Genomic DNA, 17,461 nt, shown 5'->3' with positions numbered 1-17,461 from the left:
AACAAAAGCTGGTGAAATTAGATGATTTCTTTGGGAACCTATTTCCTCTAACAAGCTGTGAGAACCCAGAGGCAATCAAGGAAAACTTGTAATGTTACACCTGGAGCTAATCATATTACTAGTGGCTGCAATCAAGTAATTTAATCTATATAGCTCTCTGACTCACTCAGACTAGAGTAGCATTAAAATCTTGATAATATACTGCAGGAAAATGAATCTGCAGTTTTCTGAATTGTGGGCTTATGAGTTGCTCCCATTTATATAGGCATTTATATAGGCAATCATCATGCTCTGATCACAGCCAACAAACTAGCTAGGAGATTGGCTTTACCTTACTTCTCATGCCATTATAGTATGTGAAATGAGAAATGGTTTCAGAAACAGGCATTGTGTAAGTATAATGGAGCATGTAAACAAAGAGGAGGAAAGTCAGCTCCGACGTGTTTTGTATCTGCTACATGGTAAAACCATTTCCCTCTTTATCCTATGGTTATTTTTATCCTCTTTATTGTATAAAGCAGGGGACAGGGATGAATGGAGGAGTGAATAGGATGTTGAGACACAACTGTTTGTACATACTGTACATTTTGTGTATGTACAGATATGCACAAATGGAGGAGACACTAAATAATAATGCAAACAGAGGTGTAGATTTATCAAGGCAAATCCATGCTTATATTCCTATATTTGTGAGGACATATAACCCTTTATAATGAAGTAATAGATACTTGACCTGAAGAAGCTATGCCCATAGACACATATTGCATCAATAGTGTTTAGTATTTTACAACAAAGACACAGAAAAGTTTAAAAAGTTTTAGAAATAAGAAATACTTCTCCAGTCAGTTATGTTTACTGCCACCATTTAAGCTACACGGTCATATTCATATTCATGGCCCATACCCTCACCTCTTTCCAATTTTAGAGCTACTGCATGCAACTTGAAGGCACAGTTATGCAAGATTTAGTGGCATCTAGCAGTGAGGTTGCATATTGCAACCATTTGAACAACCTCCACCTTGCACCCATCCCTTTCCAAGTGTGAGAGCCTCTGTCCTTCCATACAACCTGTCCATTAGGTTCTGTGTCATCTACGACCATTTCAACTATCAAGTTACAAGTTATGAGGCTATTTTAAAAAATAATCAGGATTTCTGTTAACTGGTAATATTTCTTGTCTTGTAAAAAAAAATATCAAAATTGATTACATTTCTCATAGCTGCTTCACAAATAGTGAAGCTGGTGTTTTAAAACTGTAACGTCTACTGTGTTTTACTGAGCACTAATACGAAGGCAGCTGTAGCTATGAGTATTTCTATGCAAAGAGTGACCAGTTTACACCCTATTAAAAAAAGTGACAAAAGCTTTTACTTATTGTTTTTTTTTATAATTATTTGTCAGGTTATGATAAATTATCTTTAAATATCCTATCCTTAAAAAACTGAAACTCTTTTTTCTTCTTTGTCTTCTGAGTTCCAAATTCAAGCTGCTCCTTCAATGTGAAAGTGCAGTGTTTTGTGTGCCCATTCCTAGCTAATGATGGTGAAAAGGGACCCCCTCCCAATTTAGATATAAAAAGCACATTTTAATCCAAAGAAAATGTTAGAACTGTTATTTTTTACTAATGAAAACATAACTATGAATACTATTTTTAATTTCTGCTAACAGAGCTCTGTACATCTTACACGTCTGGGTTTTGAAAGCAATCCAATCTTCCCTGCTCAGCCCTCATTCTGCGTGCTTTGCCATGCTCTTCCCAAGGCTTTAGATGGTCGTTATTGTGTTTAAGAATCTAGTATTGTGTATATTTCACTGGGTGACAGGGGGCTTTGAAAATATCTCTCAGCTTTAAAGTAACAGTTTTGGAGCATATTTTTGGCTAAATATTACAAATAAAATTATATATGGTATCTTTAACCTTAAACTTAGAGCTAGATGACAACATGAATATTGCTTATGTCTGTATGATACAGTATCTATAACAGCCAGATAAAGTAGGGTGACACAGGTTAAGCCTTTTTTACGTTTGGACAAAGCCACATTGCTGCTTCCCAGACTTCTAATATAAGCTAAGCTAACCTTCTGCACGTACTAATCTGTTTTTTAAATGCCCTCTTGTAACACGTAACTCGCATCCTATAGTATGTATAAAAGTCTAAACTAAGCTATGAACGTGGAGTGAATGTAAACAAATGGTAATCTAGAAATTATTATTTTACATTCAGGTGAGCGATGTGGTCAAACAGAGACGGAAAGTGCTGTGTATCAGTCCTGTCGGTCTCACTTTCGGTCATGCACTCAGTGGACTGTGGTAAGACAAGGCACAAGATAAGAGGTATCGCGGTGAATGATCTATAATGGGTCAGAGGAGGCTCGCTTTTCAATTAATCCAACCCTCATTGTGTTACAGCACATCAGAACCACAGCTAATCACCAGGACCAGGCCTGACACACTGACACAAATTTACAGCCACACACACACAGGATATATCACGTCCATGCAGAGACCAATGCATGTGATGTGAATGTGTTGTGTATTAATATGGGAGTGTGTGTGTGTGTGTGTGTGTGTGTGTGTGTACTGTGTGGTAGGAGGAGATGTTCAGTTCATCATCTAGATTTTATATATGACAGAAAGTCATACACCCCAAAAAATACAAGTAATCAATATCCCAGTACATGTTTAAATGTGGCAGCACGATGTTGTGGTTAGCGCTGCGTCTTCACAGCACAGAAGGTTGCAGGTTCACGCCCTGGCCAGTCATGGCCTTTCTTTGCATGATCTCTTCATGCTTGTGAGGGTTTCTTCCCACAGTCTAAAGACATGCATGTTAGGTTAATTGGTGAATCTCGCTCTATGGCAGCTGGGATAGGTTCCAGCCTCCCCCCGTTACAGATAATGGATATATGTTAAATTGCTGTGGGATCGCAACTATGTTTTCTTGTTTTTTGAAACGTAGTTTAACAAAGCTTAACAAAGTAAGATCTTTCTCTCCTGAGAACAAGAAAGATCTAAAGTCATGACATACAATCTGCAATAAAAGAAATATCCAGAGAGAACATGAAAATGGTGAGAAGAGTCACAAATCAGCTCAAGACATCACCCGTAACACATAATTTCCCCAACAATCAAAAACATCCACACACAACACAAAGTAATAGAAAACATTTTATTAAAATGCTGGGCAAACATGGGTTTATATATCACTTGTGTGGAATCTGGTGTGACAACGCTATGTAGACCATAGGCCTGCCTGCAAGAGACCTGAGAATCCCTCAAAGCTGAGGTGGTGGAAGGGATGGTGAAGGGAGGAAATGGAAGAAGGATGAGTAAGGCAGCAGGTCCAGATGACATCAGCTCCAGAATTCTCAAGGCCTGTGCAGACCAGTGAGTCTATCACATACTGTATTCATCTCAGCCTCTTCATCAGACTTCACCTACAACACTATGACTCAGCTACTGTGGAGTGCATCACAGACAGGAACCAGGATGTAAACACCACTGTTATCCAGGACTTTGCTCAGTGGCCTCTAGCCACAAGAGTTAGACCGAGGAGTTGGTGGTGTCTAGACATACAGAATAAAAACCTGGTGTATATCTATATAGAAAAATTTGAACTAAACAGCAATATCACTGCCCTGTATAAAAAATAGCAGAGCCAACTGCCAAGGAGACTAAGATCCTTTGGAGTGTGCAGGTCACTTCTCAAACTGCTTTATGGCTTCAGCCAAGTGGAAGTAAAAACACAGCAGAAGACAGGGAGAACCTGGACAAACTCATCTATTTTCTGAGGAGCTCTACAAACTCCTGGCCATTATGATCATCACCCCGTATTGGACACCCTGGTTGTTCTGAGCAGCAGCAGCTGCCTTTGTCTCTTCTGCCTTCAGGCACCACAATCTCCATTTCTCCCATGAAACCCAAATGACACAACTAACAATACGCTGATTGCATTACTTTAGGGCAATAAGTTCATTAATAATGTCAATAATGTCATTAATAATGTCAATAATGTCATTGTTGCTTGCATCAACAATATTGTTGCACAAATATGTCATACACTTTGGTATCTAGGTCATCTGCATCATGCATATTATAGGGATTATGACATTTCTTATTTATTCTGTTTAAAAAACTGAATTGAGGTTGTGATTTGCTTACATGAAGTGTAGGTTTCTAGCACCTGGATGTGAAGACAAACATATATATGTTTAAACTTGCACAGAAAACAACACAGCATGAACAGCCTGGATTGAAGTCCTGTCACGCTGCATCAATTTACAGCACTTTTACATCTCAGCAAAGTACATCTGCAATATACTGACCCCTGAACTGAGTTTCCATGGAGACCCCTGGTTGCCTCACCGACCCACGCAGCTGGACAATGGCAGAGGTAATCTCGACATCACATAAAACAGGTAAACACCTTTGTGTCCAGGAGCAAAGAAAAAATGGGGACAGTTTACTGGAAAATTGGGAAAGAGATTGAGGCAAAAAAGAAACACTGCATTAAAAACGGTTCAGAGGGGGTTGAAATGGGACAAAGAACCTCGCTAATGACACAGTATGTTGCTCTACTGCCCTTAATAACAGTGCAGGAGAGCAGAACTTATAGATGTAAGAGTTTGTTGACCAGCTTTGAGTGTTGTGTAGCCTTGTCACACAGGCAGCTGGCAGTCACATAACAGAAAACCCTGAATTCATACTTAAACAGCTATTGTGCTACATACTGTACAGACGTCTCCTCAATAATGGAGTGAATAAAAGATGGTAGTTAATGCACTTTGATTGAATGTGATGAAAAGAGTGATCATTTCTGTATTTATCTGTAACACGTATCACCTCACTGATGACAAAAGTAAAGAAAAGCCAATTTTGGTTTCAGTCTGCCCTGAACATTAACTGTCTGTCTTTTCACCAACAACAATCAAGCATAGGGCTTATTATTTTAAAGAAGTAATAGTGCAAATTGAAAAAAAAAAAAATCAAAACATTTTTGTTACATACTCTGTTCATTTGCCTTGTACGCTCGTGTGTACTAATGATAGAATATCAGACTGTGAGATAATTGGACAATTTGGCTCTATGCAGTATTGTGTGTCAAATTGAATCCTGTGGGTCGATGTTACTGCTACAGACACTTTGGTATTCAAAACCTTCTGTTCTTCAAAATATGTTTTATACTCTTGGAAAATCACCTTCTATGCAAAAATGCCCTAAACACTTCAGCCATCTTAGAAAACGACTGTAATGTTCAATGGTTGGAAACAGATGCATGGTGATGTATTGTATACATTATAGGTATTTTATAATGGTAAAGTTGCCATCTAGTATGGTTAATTAAGTGACAAGCACTAAAAGATCAATTACATCTGATCATATCTGCAGATAAATATGGGGATTATTGTTTCTGAATAAACAAATACAATACAGAATTTACATATTTGATGTTACAAGCTGTTCAGCTTTATCCATGGTAAATCGCCAACACAAAAAACAAAGGCACACACTGACAAACACACACACACACACACACACAGGCTATATGTCAGAGGTTACAGAAGAAACCAAAAAATACATTTAATATGTTTTTTACGAGATCATTGTATCTTCTAAATAGGACATGTTTTTTCTACTTGTATGTTTTAATTTCTTGCTCTGGCTTTAACCCTGGACATTGCAGACCATAGTTTAAACATATCTAAAACGCTACAAAAGTAAAACCCTGTGTAAGGCTCCATGATTATCAGTCCCTAAGCCAGCAGTTCAAACAAAAACAACTGGGGTTTCTTACTTTCTAGTTCACAGCAATTTCCTTTTCATAGAAAGGAATTTCTTTCCAGTCACTTCACCTCTTGGCAAAGTCATACATTTACATTTAATACTGAGCATAATATAATGTTTTGGACCGTAATTTAAAATGAAGTTGTGAAAAACAAACATCCACCTGTATCCGCCGATACACAGAAAATGAAAAGTGTCCTGAGAACAGCTGTGTGAACATCAGTATTTAGATAAATCAGCCCTCCTCCTCAGCACCCTCCTAATTAGCTGATTCTGCAACTGTTTCACACAAAGGCTAATGGCTGTCATCTCAAATACACACCTGAGCTGCCTAGGGTTGCTCCTTGGTGTTTGTGGTGGTCAATATCAGAAAAAAATGTGGCTCAGTTATTTGTTGTTTCCTCCCCCGTTCCTCTTTGTCTTTGTAGAAAATTAATTCATTTTTTAATTTACTGCAGCTCAGGTTTCACATAAATACACGCTGAAACATTGTGGAGGTGATATGAGCCTGAACACACAGGGCAAAGGAAACATACACAACATAATCCAAGATTGTGCAGTGGAAAGATAAATGAGTGTAGTACCCTCCAGTAATACAACCTATTCTAAACATATTTAAGTGGTGTGAGGGTAACAGACATAAAGACAAATAATCATTAAGATGTCAGTTTTGTTCATGGAAGATGTTTTTTGTGCCCTACCTACGCTGTTTGCAGAGGATGCAGCTGTACACCCCGCTGACTTGCCAATTAGGCCTATACATTATTCACACACCCTGCTGATTTTTCAATTACATCCACACTGCCACACATGCTGTTGACTGTAATTAGGCCAACGTGCTCTGTACGACTCACAGATCTGCACATTATGTACGACCACTGGGTTAGTGCTCTTAAGGTACCGCTATTAAACCTGTGTAGGAATTCTGTCAAAATGAAGGCAGAACGATGTATCTGGTTTGAATCTTATGAAATGAAAAGGAAATGCCTGAAGGATTTACAAAGCGTGCCTTGCATAGCCTCTAGTCTTCCAGCTAGTAGTTCCAGAAAAGAAATAAATATGTGGGTCAACTGAGGGTGCGGTGAACTGTATTGAAGTGTTTATTCAGCCCCTTACATACGTCTAAATGCAATGTTGTTACACAGAAAAGAATGGGGATTGGCTTAGGTCAGCGCATAAAAAAATAACAAGGTACTCAGATGCTGAACCTTGAGTTTTCATCAGAGACAGCTTCAAGTCCCCACTTCATCTAATTACAGGTTTACTTGTCCTCATGTGCAAACCGTAAGCAGTATATTTTTACATTATTGAATGTCCTGATTGTGGGGGGCCACAGAGCACTATGACAACAATGCTAGTTGTGTTTTACCCTTTGAGGCCTGGCTGTTGGTATTTTGCATCAAAGTGCCCTACAGTGGTAAATGTGTTTTGTCAGTGAAAATGTGTTTAGAGTTTTGCAAAAAAGTTGAATTAGATCTGAAAACTGTTTCTAAGTAGATGCGTAACGGTAAAGGTTTTGCAGAAAAGGAAAAAATAGCAGTGTTAATATTTGAGAGTTTTATTTTAATAATGGGATTTAATGTTTTAGCAATTTAGTAGTCTAAAATAATAATGAGTCATAAACTTTCTTCCTTATAGTATGTGCTGCTCTCTACACGACCACCTGGGGGCTGTCTGCTCCCACTAACCCCTTTTTTTCTCTCTTATTCAAACTGCCAATCAGATTTAATGGACCCAATTCCACTGAATTTCCCCTTCCTCACTCTATGACTTGTAAAATGTGTCCCTCATGGCATGTTTAATTATCTCCCTTTTATTACAGTGCTTTCCTCTTTTTATTTTCACTCATAGTGTTCATTTGGGTATTCATTTGCAGGATGAGGTGTGAAACATAAAAACATTCTAGTACAAAGTACTGTTGTAAATACTGAAATGTGTTTTGATTGATTGGGTTTGATTTGACACCAAGTTCAGCTGGACAAAGAAGAAGGACACCACAAGACTAATTTAATTTGCTCCCATGGATTGGAATATTTCAACATACACATTTTTTTACCCAGTAGCTTTCGCTCCTCCTTGTGGTCAAGATGTTTATTGCCAAACACCTGCAATAGTCTGTTTTTATAAATGGAAAAACTTCTTTATCAGTACATACTCCTCTACACAGTCCATATGTGAAGGATGTTCACACAGTCTCCCAGGGAAAAGTTTAAGTTTTAATTAGAGTCACTATTTGAAAACAACATTTTTGCTCATATAAAAATGACTTCTCTGAATAATTCCATATCGAAACCAATTAGCTGGTGTGTGTGTGTTTGTGTGTGTGTTTGTGCCTTGAACAAACTGTATATTCATGCAATACATGTACACTCACTAGCTGAGCATATAGTCAGGACCTTGTTAATCTTCTGCACAATCTTACGGTGTATTTCTGTATGTCCCTTTGTGATAGCTCAGTCACATCTATTTTCTTTTACTTTAATATGAGGTAATAATAATAGCAGTTATACAATAGATTAATACATTTTCTCATGTATCATGGTGTAATCATACTAACTTATAATGTTTGACAATTTTGAGTAAATGTCTCAACAACAATCCTCCCACTTAAGCACTATTATAAAGTCAAAAATTGAATTTGTCTGGTAAATTTATTTAGGACTAAATATACCTTACAATATACCTTATACAAATTCTTTACCTCAGTCAGCCTTGGTTTGGCATTTTAACATGCTAACATACTGATATGTTGAACTGATGTTTTTGGTAATCGCTGAATGTGTCTTGCTGCTGTCTACCAACAAGTATGGAAGAAGTATACCTACTTGAGGTTTTATGGTCCTAATATTGAGATGGATGAGAGCTGGTATTACATGGAGCTCAGCTGTGGAGAAGGGAGTCAAATCAAGGAGAGTGCCCATTGGCACTGTTTCAGCCTCTTCATTAATGAGATTTATCTTAACGAGTGTGTGTGGGCATGCAGGAGAGAGGGATGGATGGATGGATGGATGGATGGATAGATAGATAGACAGATTATCCAGACACTGCTACATGCAGCCACCTTAAATCAGCAAAGGACACAATGGCACAAATGCTTTTGTGAAACTGTGAACAGTGTAGGACACAGTTGCCATCCTCTCCCTCTTCCCCGTCCTCCCCCTCCATCCTCCATTCTTATCACTCCGGTACTGCAGCACTGGAGGGCTTCAGTCCCATAAAACATCAGTGAATGAGAGTCCCTGACAGGTCCTGATGGTCCTCCACCACTCAACAGATGTGAAATGGCCTGATAGGCTCCCCAGAGAGATGAAGAGCTGGACAGGGAAGAGAGGTAGAAGAGCAAGAGGACAACGACGAGGCGAGGAGGGTTGAGAAAAAATGTGGTGCAAAAGTCTGTCTACACCAGGCAATACGAACTGACAGGTTTCTGACAGTTCCTCTCACTGATTTTCTTTTTTTTTGATTGCTTTTACTGACTAAGCAGCAGTCTTGCTCCAGGCTTGTGGTATTTATTGCACTAATCACACTGAGACTTATGGAGCAACAGCGCACTCTAATGTACTACACTGCAATGTGCAGCTCACTGTGCAGCTTAACATTCTGTAATGTCTAGTACATAAAAACCACATACAACCACATTTTTCATAACTAACATGGGTTTTTAGAGTGTTGTTTGTTCTCAGTGCATAAACTTGAATATTTTGAGCTATTACAAAATGTACTTATGATAATATGCTATATCATTTATTTGAATTGCCACAATATGCTACACTTCAGTTCAATGGAGACCTTACATATAAGCAAGTCATTATTTCAGTGAGTTGTGTTTTTAAGAATAAAATCCTTGTCCAGGTTTTATTTAAGTGGTTGGACAATACTTTGCTAACTTGTTGGGAGATGTAACTGAGCCTTTCATTCACCCACACCACTGTACATAAACTGCAAGTAAATAAATATTTGTGTGTTCTTTAATAGCATATTACCAATTATTAGAAATTTATACTTCATGTTTCACTTCTAAATAAGTGAAATACTTTATCTCTCATTTACATCTTTGGTGTGCAGGATCTTAAAACTACCGAGCAGCTTTTAAAATAAATCAGACTAGCTCAACAAGCTACATTAAAACGTTTTGTTTTAATGCATCATTAACAATTGTTAACTAATATACCAAGCCTTGATTTTTAAAAATCTTGTTGACAAAGCAATTTGTAATAGCTGTACCTGTAACTTCTGCACAAACTCATAAAGCACAGAAAAGTATTATGTTTAGGGATTCAGGGACTGATTGAATTGAATTGACTGAATTGAATACTTTACTTTTGATCCCTCAAATATATTTTAATAATACTTATGTACTATACTCAGGTATAATTTTACTTGCATTGTGATGTGGCTACTCTTGCTTATGTAAACAAATTAAATCTTCCTCTGGAAATGTAATGACATAATAGATAAAATCAAAAACGGAAACAGGACAGGTACAGTAAAAAGTCTTTTGTAAAAAAAAACTTTTTTTTTACTCATCAGTCTGATTTTGAAGCTATTCTGAAACTGTAAATTAATTCAATCAAGTAAAAAAACATACACTGGGGTCAATGATAACAGTGGATTAATGTGTGAGTGATTTATTAGAATAAGAAATTTGACAGAGAGCAAAGTCTCCATGCGGAGTGACAGGCAGAGATCAGGACAATATGGAAAATTGTGAACAATAGCTAGAGTCTGTTTGTGTATGTGCATCTGTTCAATATGTGTGTGTGTTCTGTTCAGCTGTCGGAGGGTGCATGCACGTGTTGCTTTTTGCGTGACGACAGATGGATTTCTTTGTTGACAAGCACAGACACTTGCATGTACTGTACAAATTCACACGTCGCTACTTCTGTACACACACAGAGGCTGTGTCGTCATGCAGCTACTGCACTTAAATTACATGTAAGCATCAAGGTTATTTACACGTAGTAGGGGCATGTGTTGTCATCTGATGACAGTCGGCCCCAAGCTCCCCAGGCCTACTAGCCTCTGCAGGGTCTTTCACAGTAGCACGAAACTCCACTCTGGAGGAGAAAAATCTCTTTATCCTTGCGAGTTCATTCACTCCTCATCTTCCTTTGAAGTTCAGCATCCAAACAAGATACAACACATCAGTGCTGCTTACAGTACCGCTTCGTTGTCACTTTTAATATAATAATAGCCATGATAGTCATCGACTTCATTGTCGTCATCAAATCTGGCACACCAGAGAGTTGAAGTTGAAATCATATACAATAATATTCCATATAATTGTAAACCAAATAACTTCCACAAAAACAAACGATAGAAAAAACAAACATGACAGAAATTATCAATGCTGACTAAATACATCTACAACTTTACAAAAATGCAAATGTTGATTTTGTTTTTACCATGTTTTTGTGCTTTTTTTCCCTCATATGTTGGCCTGGGAGGGAGCAGTTTCATGTCACTCCTACTCAGTGGGTTGGTGGATTTTTTACAAGTTAGGTTCCATTTCTAGATTCTCTCTGGGGCGTAAAGCACATACAGTACAGATAAGCACTGTAGGGCAGGGTGGCAGTTATTGGCTGTGGGGAGGGGATCACTGGGCCACATGGCACAAACAACCCCAACACACATGAAGGCATGTTCTCTTTACAAACAGACACAACCTGATAAATAGGTACATAGAATGACAGACTGGGACATGAGGGCCGTGTGGGAATCTGTGTGTCGATATGTGCAGGGTAGAGATAAAGAGAATAAATGTGTTCTAGTTGTGTGTGTGTGTGTGTGTGTAGAGGACTGGAGGCAGTAAGTGCTATATTTACCAAAAAAAAAAAATAATTATTTTTAAGAAAAGGGAAGCAATTTAACGCATGAGAAGCTTTGAAATTGTCTAAAAAAATTGTTAACACATTAAGGATTTAATTTAAGGAAGGATTTTGTGAATTGTTTTGATTCCTCTTTCTGTCACCGACTCATTAAATTAACAAGCTAACTTTTAATAGTGACAAACAGGACAAAAGCACAGCCTGTTCAGAGATATGGCACATGGGTAGACAGTGTGAGCCTGTTAGCAATAAAAGGGGCTTGTAAGAAGAAGGAGACAAAGTGCAGCTGCTGAAAGAAGAACAGGAAAGACGTAAAGTTCGTAAATAAGAGGGAGGATGATGGTTTTAATAAACATACTGGCTTCCATGAGGTTACACCTGAATTCTTTAGCTGCCCTGTAATGCTGAAGTAAGGTAATCAAATTATGCAGTTAGTAAGATAACATCATCTACAATACATTTCCTAAAACAAGTCCGTGTCGGCCTAATTTAGGCCTGAGCTCTATTTCTGATCCTAATTCAATTGCATCCCAAATTTGGTTAAAGAGCCTACAGTGTGTGTGTGTGGCTGGTGGTTGGTGTAGGGCTATTCGAACATGTACCTCCTTCTCAGGGCTGATTTGTCTGTAGTAATCTTCTCAGGGGCTCATCAGGCCATTAGAGGGCCAGGAATGTACTTTGCCTAATCAAGCATGTTTAGTGAAACACTAAAAAGAGATGCAGAGCGAGGACACGGCTGGCTGCGCACGCCGGCCGAGACAGAGAGGTCTCATTCACACTAACTCACTCACTCACACACACATACACAGACATGCAGCACTCAGGTCATGGCAGACATGGAGCGACATAAAGACAGGCAGAGATGATGGGCAGGCCTGGTGGAAACTCCATATCTTCAATACTAATGACTTGTTTCAGGGTGGAATGTGTAGAGAATATATTGTACTAATGTGGGGAGGCAGTTATGCAGTAACATCATGTTCGTCCGCTTGACCTCCTCCTGTGTCCTTGTTTCATAAATCTCTTTCACTGGCTTGTCCCATGCATCTCCACCGAGTTTCCTTTGACAACAAAGACATAATATCACTCTTTAAGACACATGTGCTTACAGTTACCTATTTACACACAGGGACCAACAGCATTAATAAGTTAGAGTCATGTATAATATTCAGCCTTCATTCACGTTTAGCTCTTTTCTGGCCTCCACCAATTTCTCATGGCTATGTCCACTAGCTAGTTAACCAACGTTCAATGAATTTCTTTTTAAAGATTATTGTCGAAAACAGTTACCTATTCTGGCAGAAAACAACACTGATGAGTGTGAGAATGAAGCAAACCAATTAAGTGGAAGGCTACTAAACAAAATTATGTGGCAAAAGCTATGTAGAGCTACTTTATATAGAAAAACGTATATTTGTAATTACAGTCTGAACAAACTACATGGCAGTAACAAAGCCACTTGTGTCAGAAATGTTGTATCAATGCCCATCCCTAGTTTTTGTCCACCATATTGTTTTTTTGTGTCTTGTACATTATCTACCATCTGGCCCTAAATCTCCTCCATCTAAACACAGACCAGCTTCTCCACTTTATCTGCTCATCTTTGTGTACTGTGTAATGGTTTAAATATATTGTATAGCATGAACTGCTCCCACGCAAAGCTCTGACACTGTTAGCACAGATTTGTGGATGTCAAGCAGAGGGTTGCTGCACGGCATTAATGGCTCAACACAGAAAAGAAGAGGGATGTAACAAAGAAGAAGGGTGAGAATACAAGTAAATTTGATCAAAGCTGGGTTTTTTCCGCACTCAATATGAGTAACACATTCACGCATACAAGCCCTGTGAGACTCTCACACACGCAAACAGACAAACAGAAACACCACCTCTACCAAACTGTGACCCAGATGAACTAAAGCTATCTCTGGATCTACATTAGAATCAGGAACAGATGAGAACACAAAAAAACATAAAACATCAAAGGATCAGACAACAGAGTGAAAGAGTAACTCCACACCCAAGTGTACCTATGCCCATCTGTTTTCTTTATCGAGCTTTTGTTGGGAAACACACTGAAAGACAGAAAGGGATAAAGCCACAAGGGATGACCATTGTGACAGTTAGCAGAGCCCCAACCCTGGCCTCAACCCCAGCTTCAGCCTTTAGCTCCTCTCTGTCCTGGATAGTGGTAGAAGAACAAGAGCGACCCGGGTCTGGTTGGAGTCATCTCATGACTCGCATCGCATGACGAATGGAGCCGCTATCCTCCTCATTGATATTCTGTTAGGCTGCAGAGTTGGGCTAGGTCCCTGACTGTTAACGGCTATTTGTTACTGCAGTCTCCTCCTTCTTCTGGGGCACAAAGAGTCTCACTGTCAGGCAGACGAGGCTGAATGGAGCTCCCAAGCGGCCGGGCCTCACAGCCTCCGTCAGAAAGCCAAAGCTCACATTCCCCTTCAAATGGACTGCAGAGCTCAGGGAGGCCTCGGGTCAGGTCAGAGAGACCGAGGCATACTGAGAAACAGGGAGGAACGGAAGAATGGAGGGGAGATATTGTTCCTTTTCCCATCGCTCTGCTCATCCTGACGTCAATAAGCTACTGTTTGCTTTGCAGGTAAAACAGTGATTACAAAAATATCATTTGGCTTTCTCCTCATTCTTATATACGTCACGCTCATTATTGCTCTTTCACTTCATCATGGCTCTGTCCAGATCTGCTTCTGAGGTACAAATATTACATTAGGAGTCTCGACCCTTCGTTGGCAACGGTCAAGCCTCCAAACCTCTGATTGCTCAACACATAGAGCTTCAAATAGAGACATAATAAAATCCTTTTGTCGCTCTATCTCTCTGATTGTTTATACAATGGGCAAATTATGTTCTTACCAATTTCTTCACACAGTTATGCTTCACAGTTGAGACAGAACACTGGTTGGGGTTGTTGTGGCCACACACATTCACACACAGACACTGCACGATTCATTTAGAGTCACTGCCCTCTGGTATGGCTGCAACAGTTTTAGTCTCATTTAAAATCCAAAGCAAAGCAAATTGTTGTCTGTTGGATGCCACTGGCACAAAAAAGCAAACAAACACAAAAAACCAATGAAGAAACAAATTTCACACCTAAAGAGGATCTATGGTGTCAAAACAATGAAGAAAATGGCGAAGGGAGACCTTTCACATTTGGTGCTGAAAGAAAAAAAGGTTTTCTTGTCTCCACACTCTGCATTTGAGAAGGTTCCCCTTCCTTTGCACCCCTCTCTGCACCACACTGTTTGTCCAGGGGTGTTAAAGTCACACCCTATGGGTCAGAAGGGTGGGGTGCATCTCAGATCAAGAGTAGAGGAATGGAAACGTGTGGAGAGTTTTTTCCTCTTTCTTAACTCTCTGTTTCTTTTCTCTCTGTCTCTCTCTTCAGTCGACTGAATGACATCAGAACATTGAATGACAGTGAGAGAGGACAGACAGGGTAAGGTTAGACCAGGACAATGAGTCTGAGGGGCTGATTTGTTCCAGGGAATGGGTGTTCAGAGAGAGCTTTGTGACAGGGCTCACATACTTCACCTCATTGGCCACTGGGGGTGCGCTCTCCCATGTTCTTGACTAGAAGATGGCTGAAGTCAGCCAGTTCTCCCAGCCCTCGAGGCCCGTGCATGTCTGGCCTGATGAGGCCGTGGCGTTGGGGGTGATAGGGCGCTCCATTGTTGCTGTTGTAGTTGAGCGCCTCGTGACTCCAGCGAGGCTCCCCATAGTCCATGTGGGCAGTGGGAGCGGAAACCACCCTCCGTCGGTCGGGGGAGTCCTGTGGCGTGGCAGGGTAGATGTATTCTCCCGCCGAGTTCCTCAGGGTGCCAGCGGGACGGCTGCCACCGTGCTCCCCTCTTTGGGTGGCTAGGATCAGGTAGCGCTGACGTTCTGTGTGCGGGGGCAGAACAACTTCCCCTGGATCCTCTATCCGAATCATCCCTCCACCCCCTCCACCACCATGCAGAAACTTGGAGCTCAGGTAGATCACAGAGTTATTGGGGCACGGAGTCCCGACAGCCGTGAGGAACGTCTGGCTCTGGTCCCAGTCGGCATCCGGGAGACGCATGGCCCGTTTCTGCTGCAGTGGGGTCTGCTCGGGGGTAGGCAGCAATCCTGGGTCCATATCTCCTTTAGGCCAGCCATTGGGTGTGACAAAGGGGTTATCTGCCTGTGAATGCCGGCTCTCACCTCCGCTGGTTCTCGTTACGCTCATTACAGAGCCACTGCGGCCGTGCCCCAGCATGGTCTGCTCTTTTTCACTTTTGCGACGGGCGCCATTGGCTCCTGAGTTGCGGGAGTGGCGGTGACGGTGGCTCATAATCCAGCAGACAATGAGACCAGAGAGGATGGCTCCTGTTGCGAAGGCTGAAACAGCAGACACCACCAGCAAGTTTACAGACACCAGGCCATCAGGCTCCTCGATGAAAGTCTCCTGGAGCAGCATTCCTACAAAGAGAGAGATCAGTCAGTCAGCTTGTGGAACCATCTGAATAGCATCTGTATTTCCTGTATTAAACATGTGGGAGTTAACAAATGGCGAGACAAAATGGCCTATTTTCTCTCTCCACAATGTGGGTGGGAATGGTCGTATGCTTTCCAGCCAAGGTAGCTTTGGCTAATTGCCTTCATTACGTAAAGTGGATGGTGATTTTAATAGCTGTAATAACTGTCTTCCTGATTGAAAATAGCTCTCAACCCACACATGTTTCACTATATTAGCTTTATGGGGAAAGATACCAATTCTGGAGTTAATACTGTAGTGTGGAATAATTTTAAGTTTTTATGCCTTACAAAGTGTTATTTTTGGGTTCTACTTGTTACCTCAAACCATTTTGACCAGCACAATTCAAATTTTTTATGTTTTTTCTGTCTCATGTACAGATAGGGATGCATACCAACAGATGAAATTGCTCGAATATATATTTGCCTTTCTCTTTAAGCAAGAAACAGTGATAAATGGCAGCATACCAGCGGAGAAAACCATACATTTTTTCATAAGAACATGAGATGGACTCCCTCAGAGTGAAGTGTTTATGAATTATGGAAGATATGAATATGGCTAGACCACAACATGGGCTGCCATGGATCAATTAGGAAAATGGCAGAAGAAAAGTTATTCTTTGCTGCATGATCTCCTGGGACCAACATCAACAAATACAATGAAATTATGCCAGGGGAGGCAGATTGGAGAGAGAGAGAGACAGACAGAGAGAAAGTGAGAGAGATGGAAGTCTCCTAACATGAACTGGAGCATTTGGGGCCTTAGACAAACATAGTTATTACATTACAACACCAATAGCAGCAGAGGGAGAAGCGCCTCTGCAAGGACAGCGAAATAAATCCTTTCTCATGGAAAACAAATGGATGTCATTAATAGACATTGGGAGCCACTTTCTCACTTACACACACCACAGAAAAGGAGCAGGATGAAGAATGAGAAAAGGAATGAACATCCAGAGAACAGATGCATTTTTTAAACAAACATACTTATTGTCTGACAAAATCATTTTTAATAGCCACAAATGGAGCTGGTTGTGGTGCAAATGCTTCATTATGAGACAGCCTGGTGGTTAATTAATGCATGTTGTGGCTTCGAACACTGTGTTACTCTTCACACTGACATTAAGCTGAGGAATGGCAGCTAAGACCCTGTGAGAGACTGCTGGACTGCTGTGCTGTGCCCGAGGTGGACTTGTACATATTAATAAGGGAGCACTTTAACCAAAACTACTGGAACAAGTGTTCCTTCCTATACCCACAGTATCCATTTATCTAGTACCATATAATTGTCTGAGGTTTAAGAATATCTGATTTAGCA

General features: G+C 40.3%; 1 protein-coding gene across 2 annotated transcripts in view; it reads right to left on the bottom strand.

Annotated features, from left to right (window-relative positions):
• Positions 1 to 10,397: 10,397 nt before the first annotated feature.
• The window catches only part of sema6bb (sema domain, transmembrane domain (TM), and cytoplasmic domain, (semaphorin) 6Bb), a 116,942-nt gene continuing 109,878 nt past the window's right edge, over positions 10,398 to 17,461 (bottom strand). For both annotated transcript variants that reach the window (XM_067513388.1, XM_067513387.1), the window contains exon 17: positions 10,398 to 16,089. In XM_067513388.1, the coding sequence (XP_067369489.1) occupies positions 15,182 to 16,089 (908 nt within the window). In that variant the 3' untranslated portion in view covers positions 10,398 to 15,181. The remainder of the gene's footprint in view (positions 16,090 to 17,461) is intronic.

The sequence above is a fragment of the Channa argus genome, chromosome 8 (genome assembly GCF_033026475.1).
Source record: "Channa argus isolate prfri chromosome 8, Channa argus male v1.0, whole genome shotgun sequence".
NCBI classification, from domain to species: Eukaryota; Metazoa; Chordata; class Actinopteri; order Anabantiformes; family Channidae; genus Channa; species Channa argus.
The sequence above is the reverse complement of the archived record's forward strand: the minus strand, read 5'-3'. Positions and strand labels throughout refer to the sequence as shown.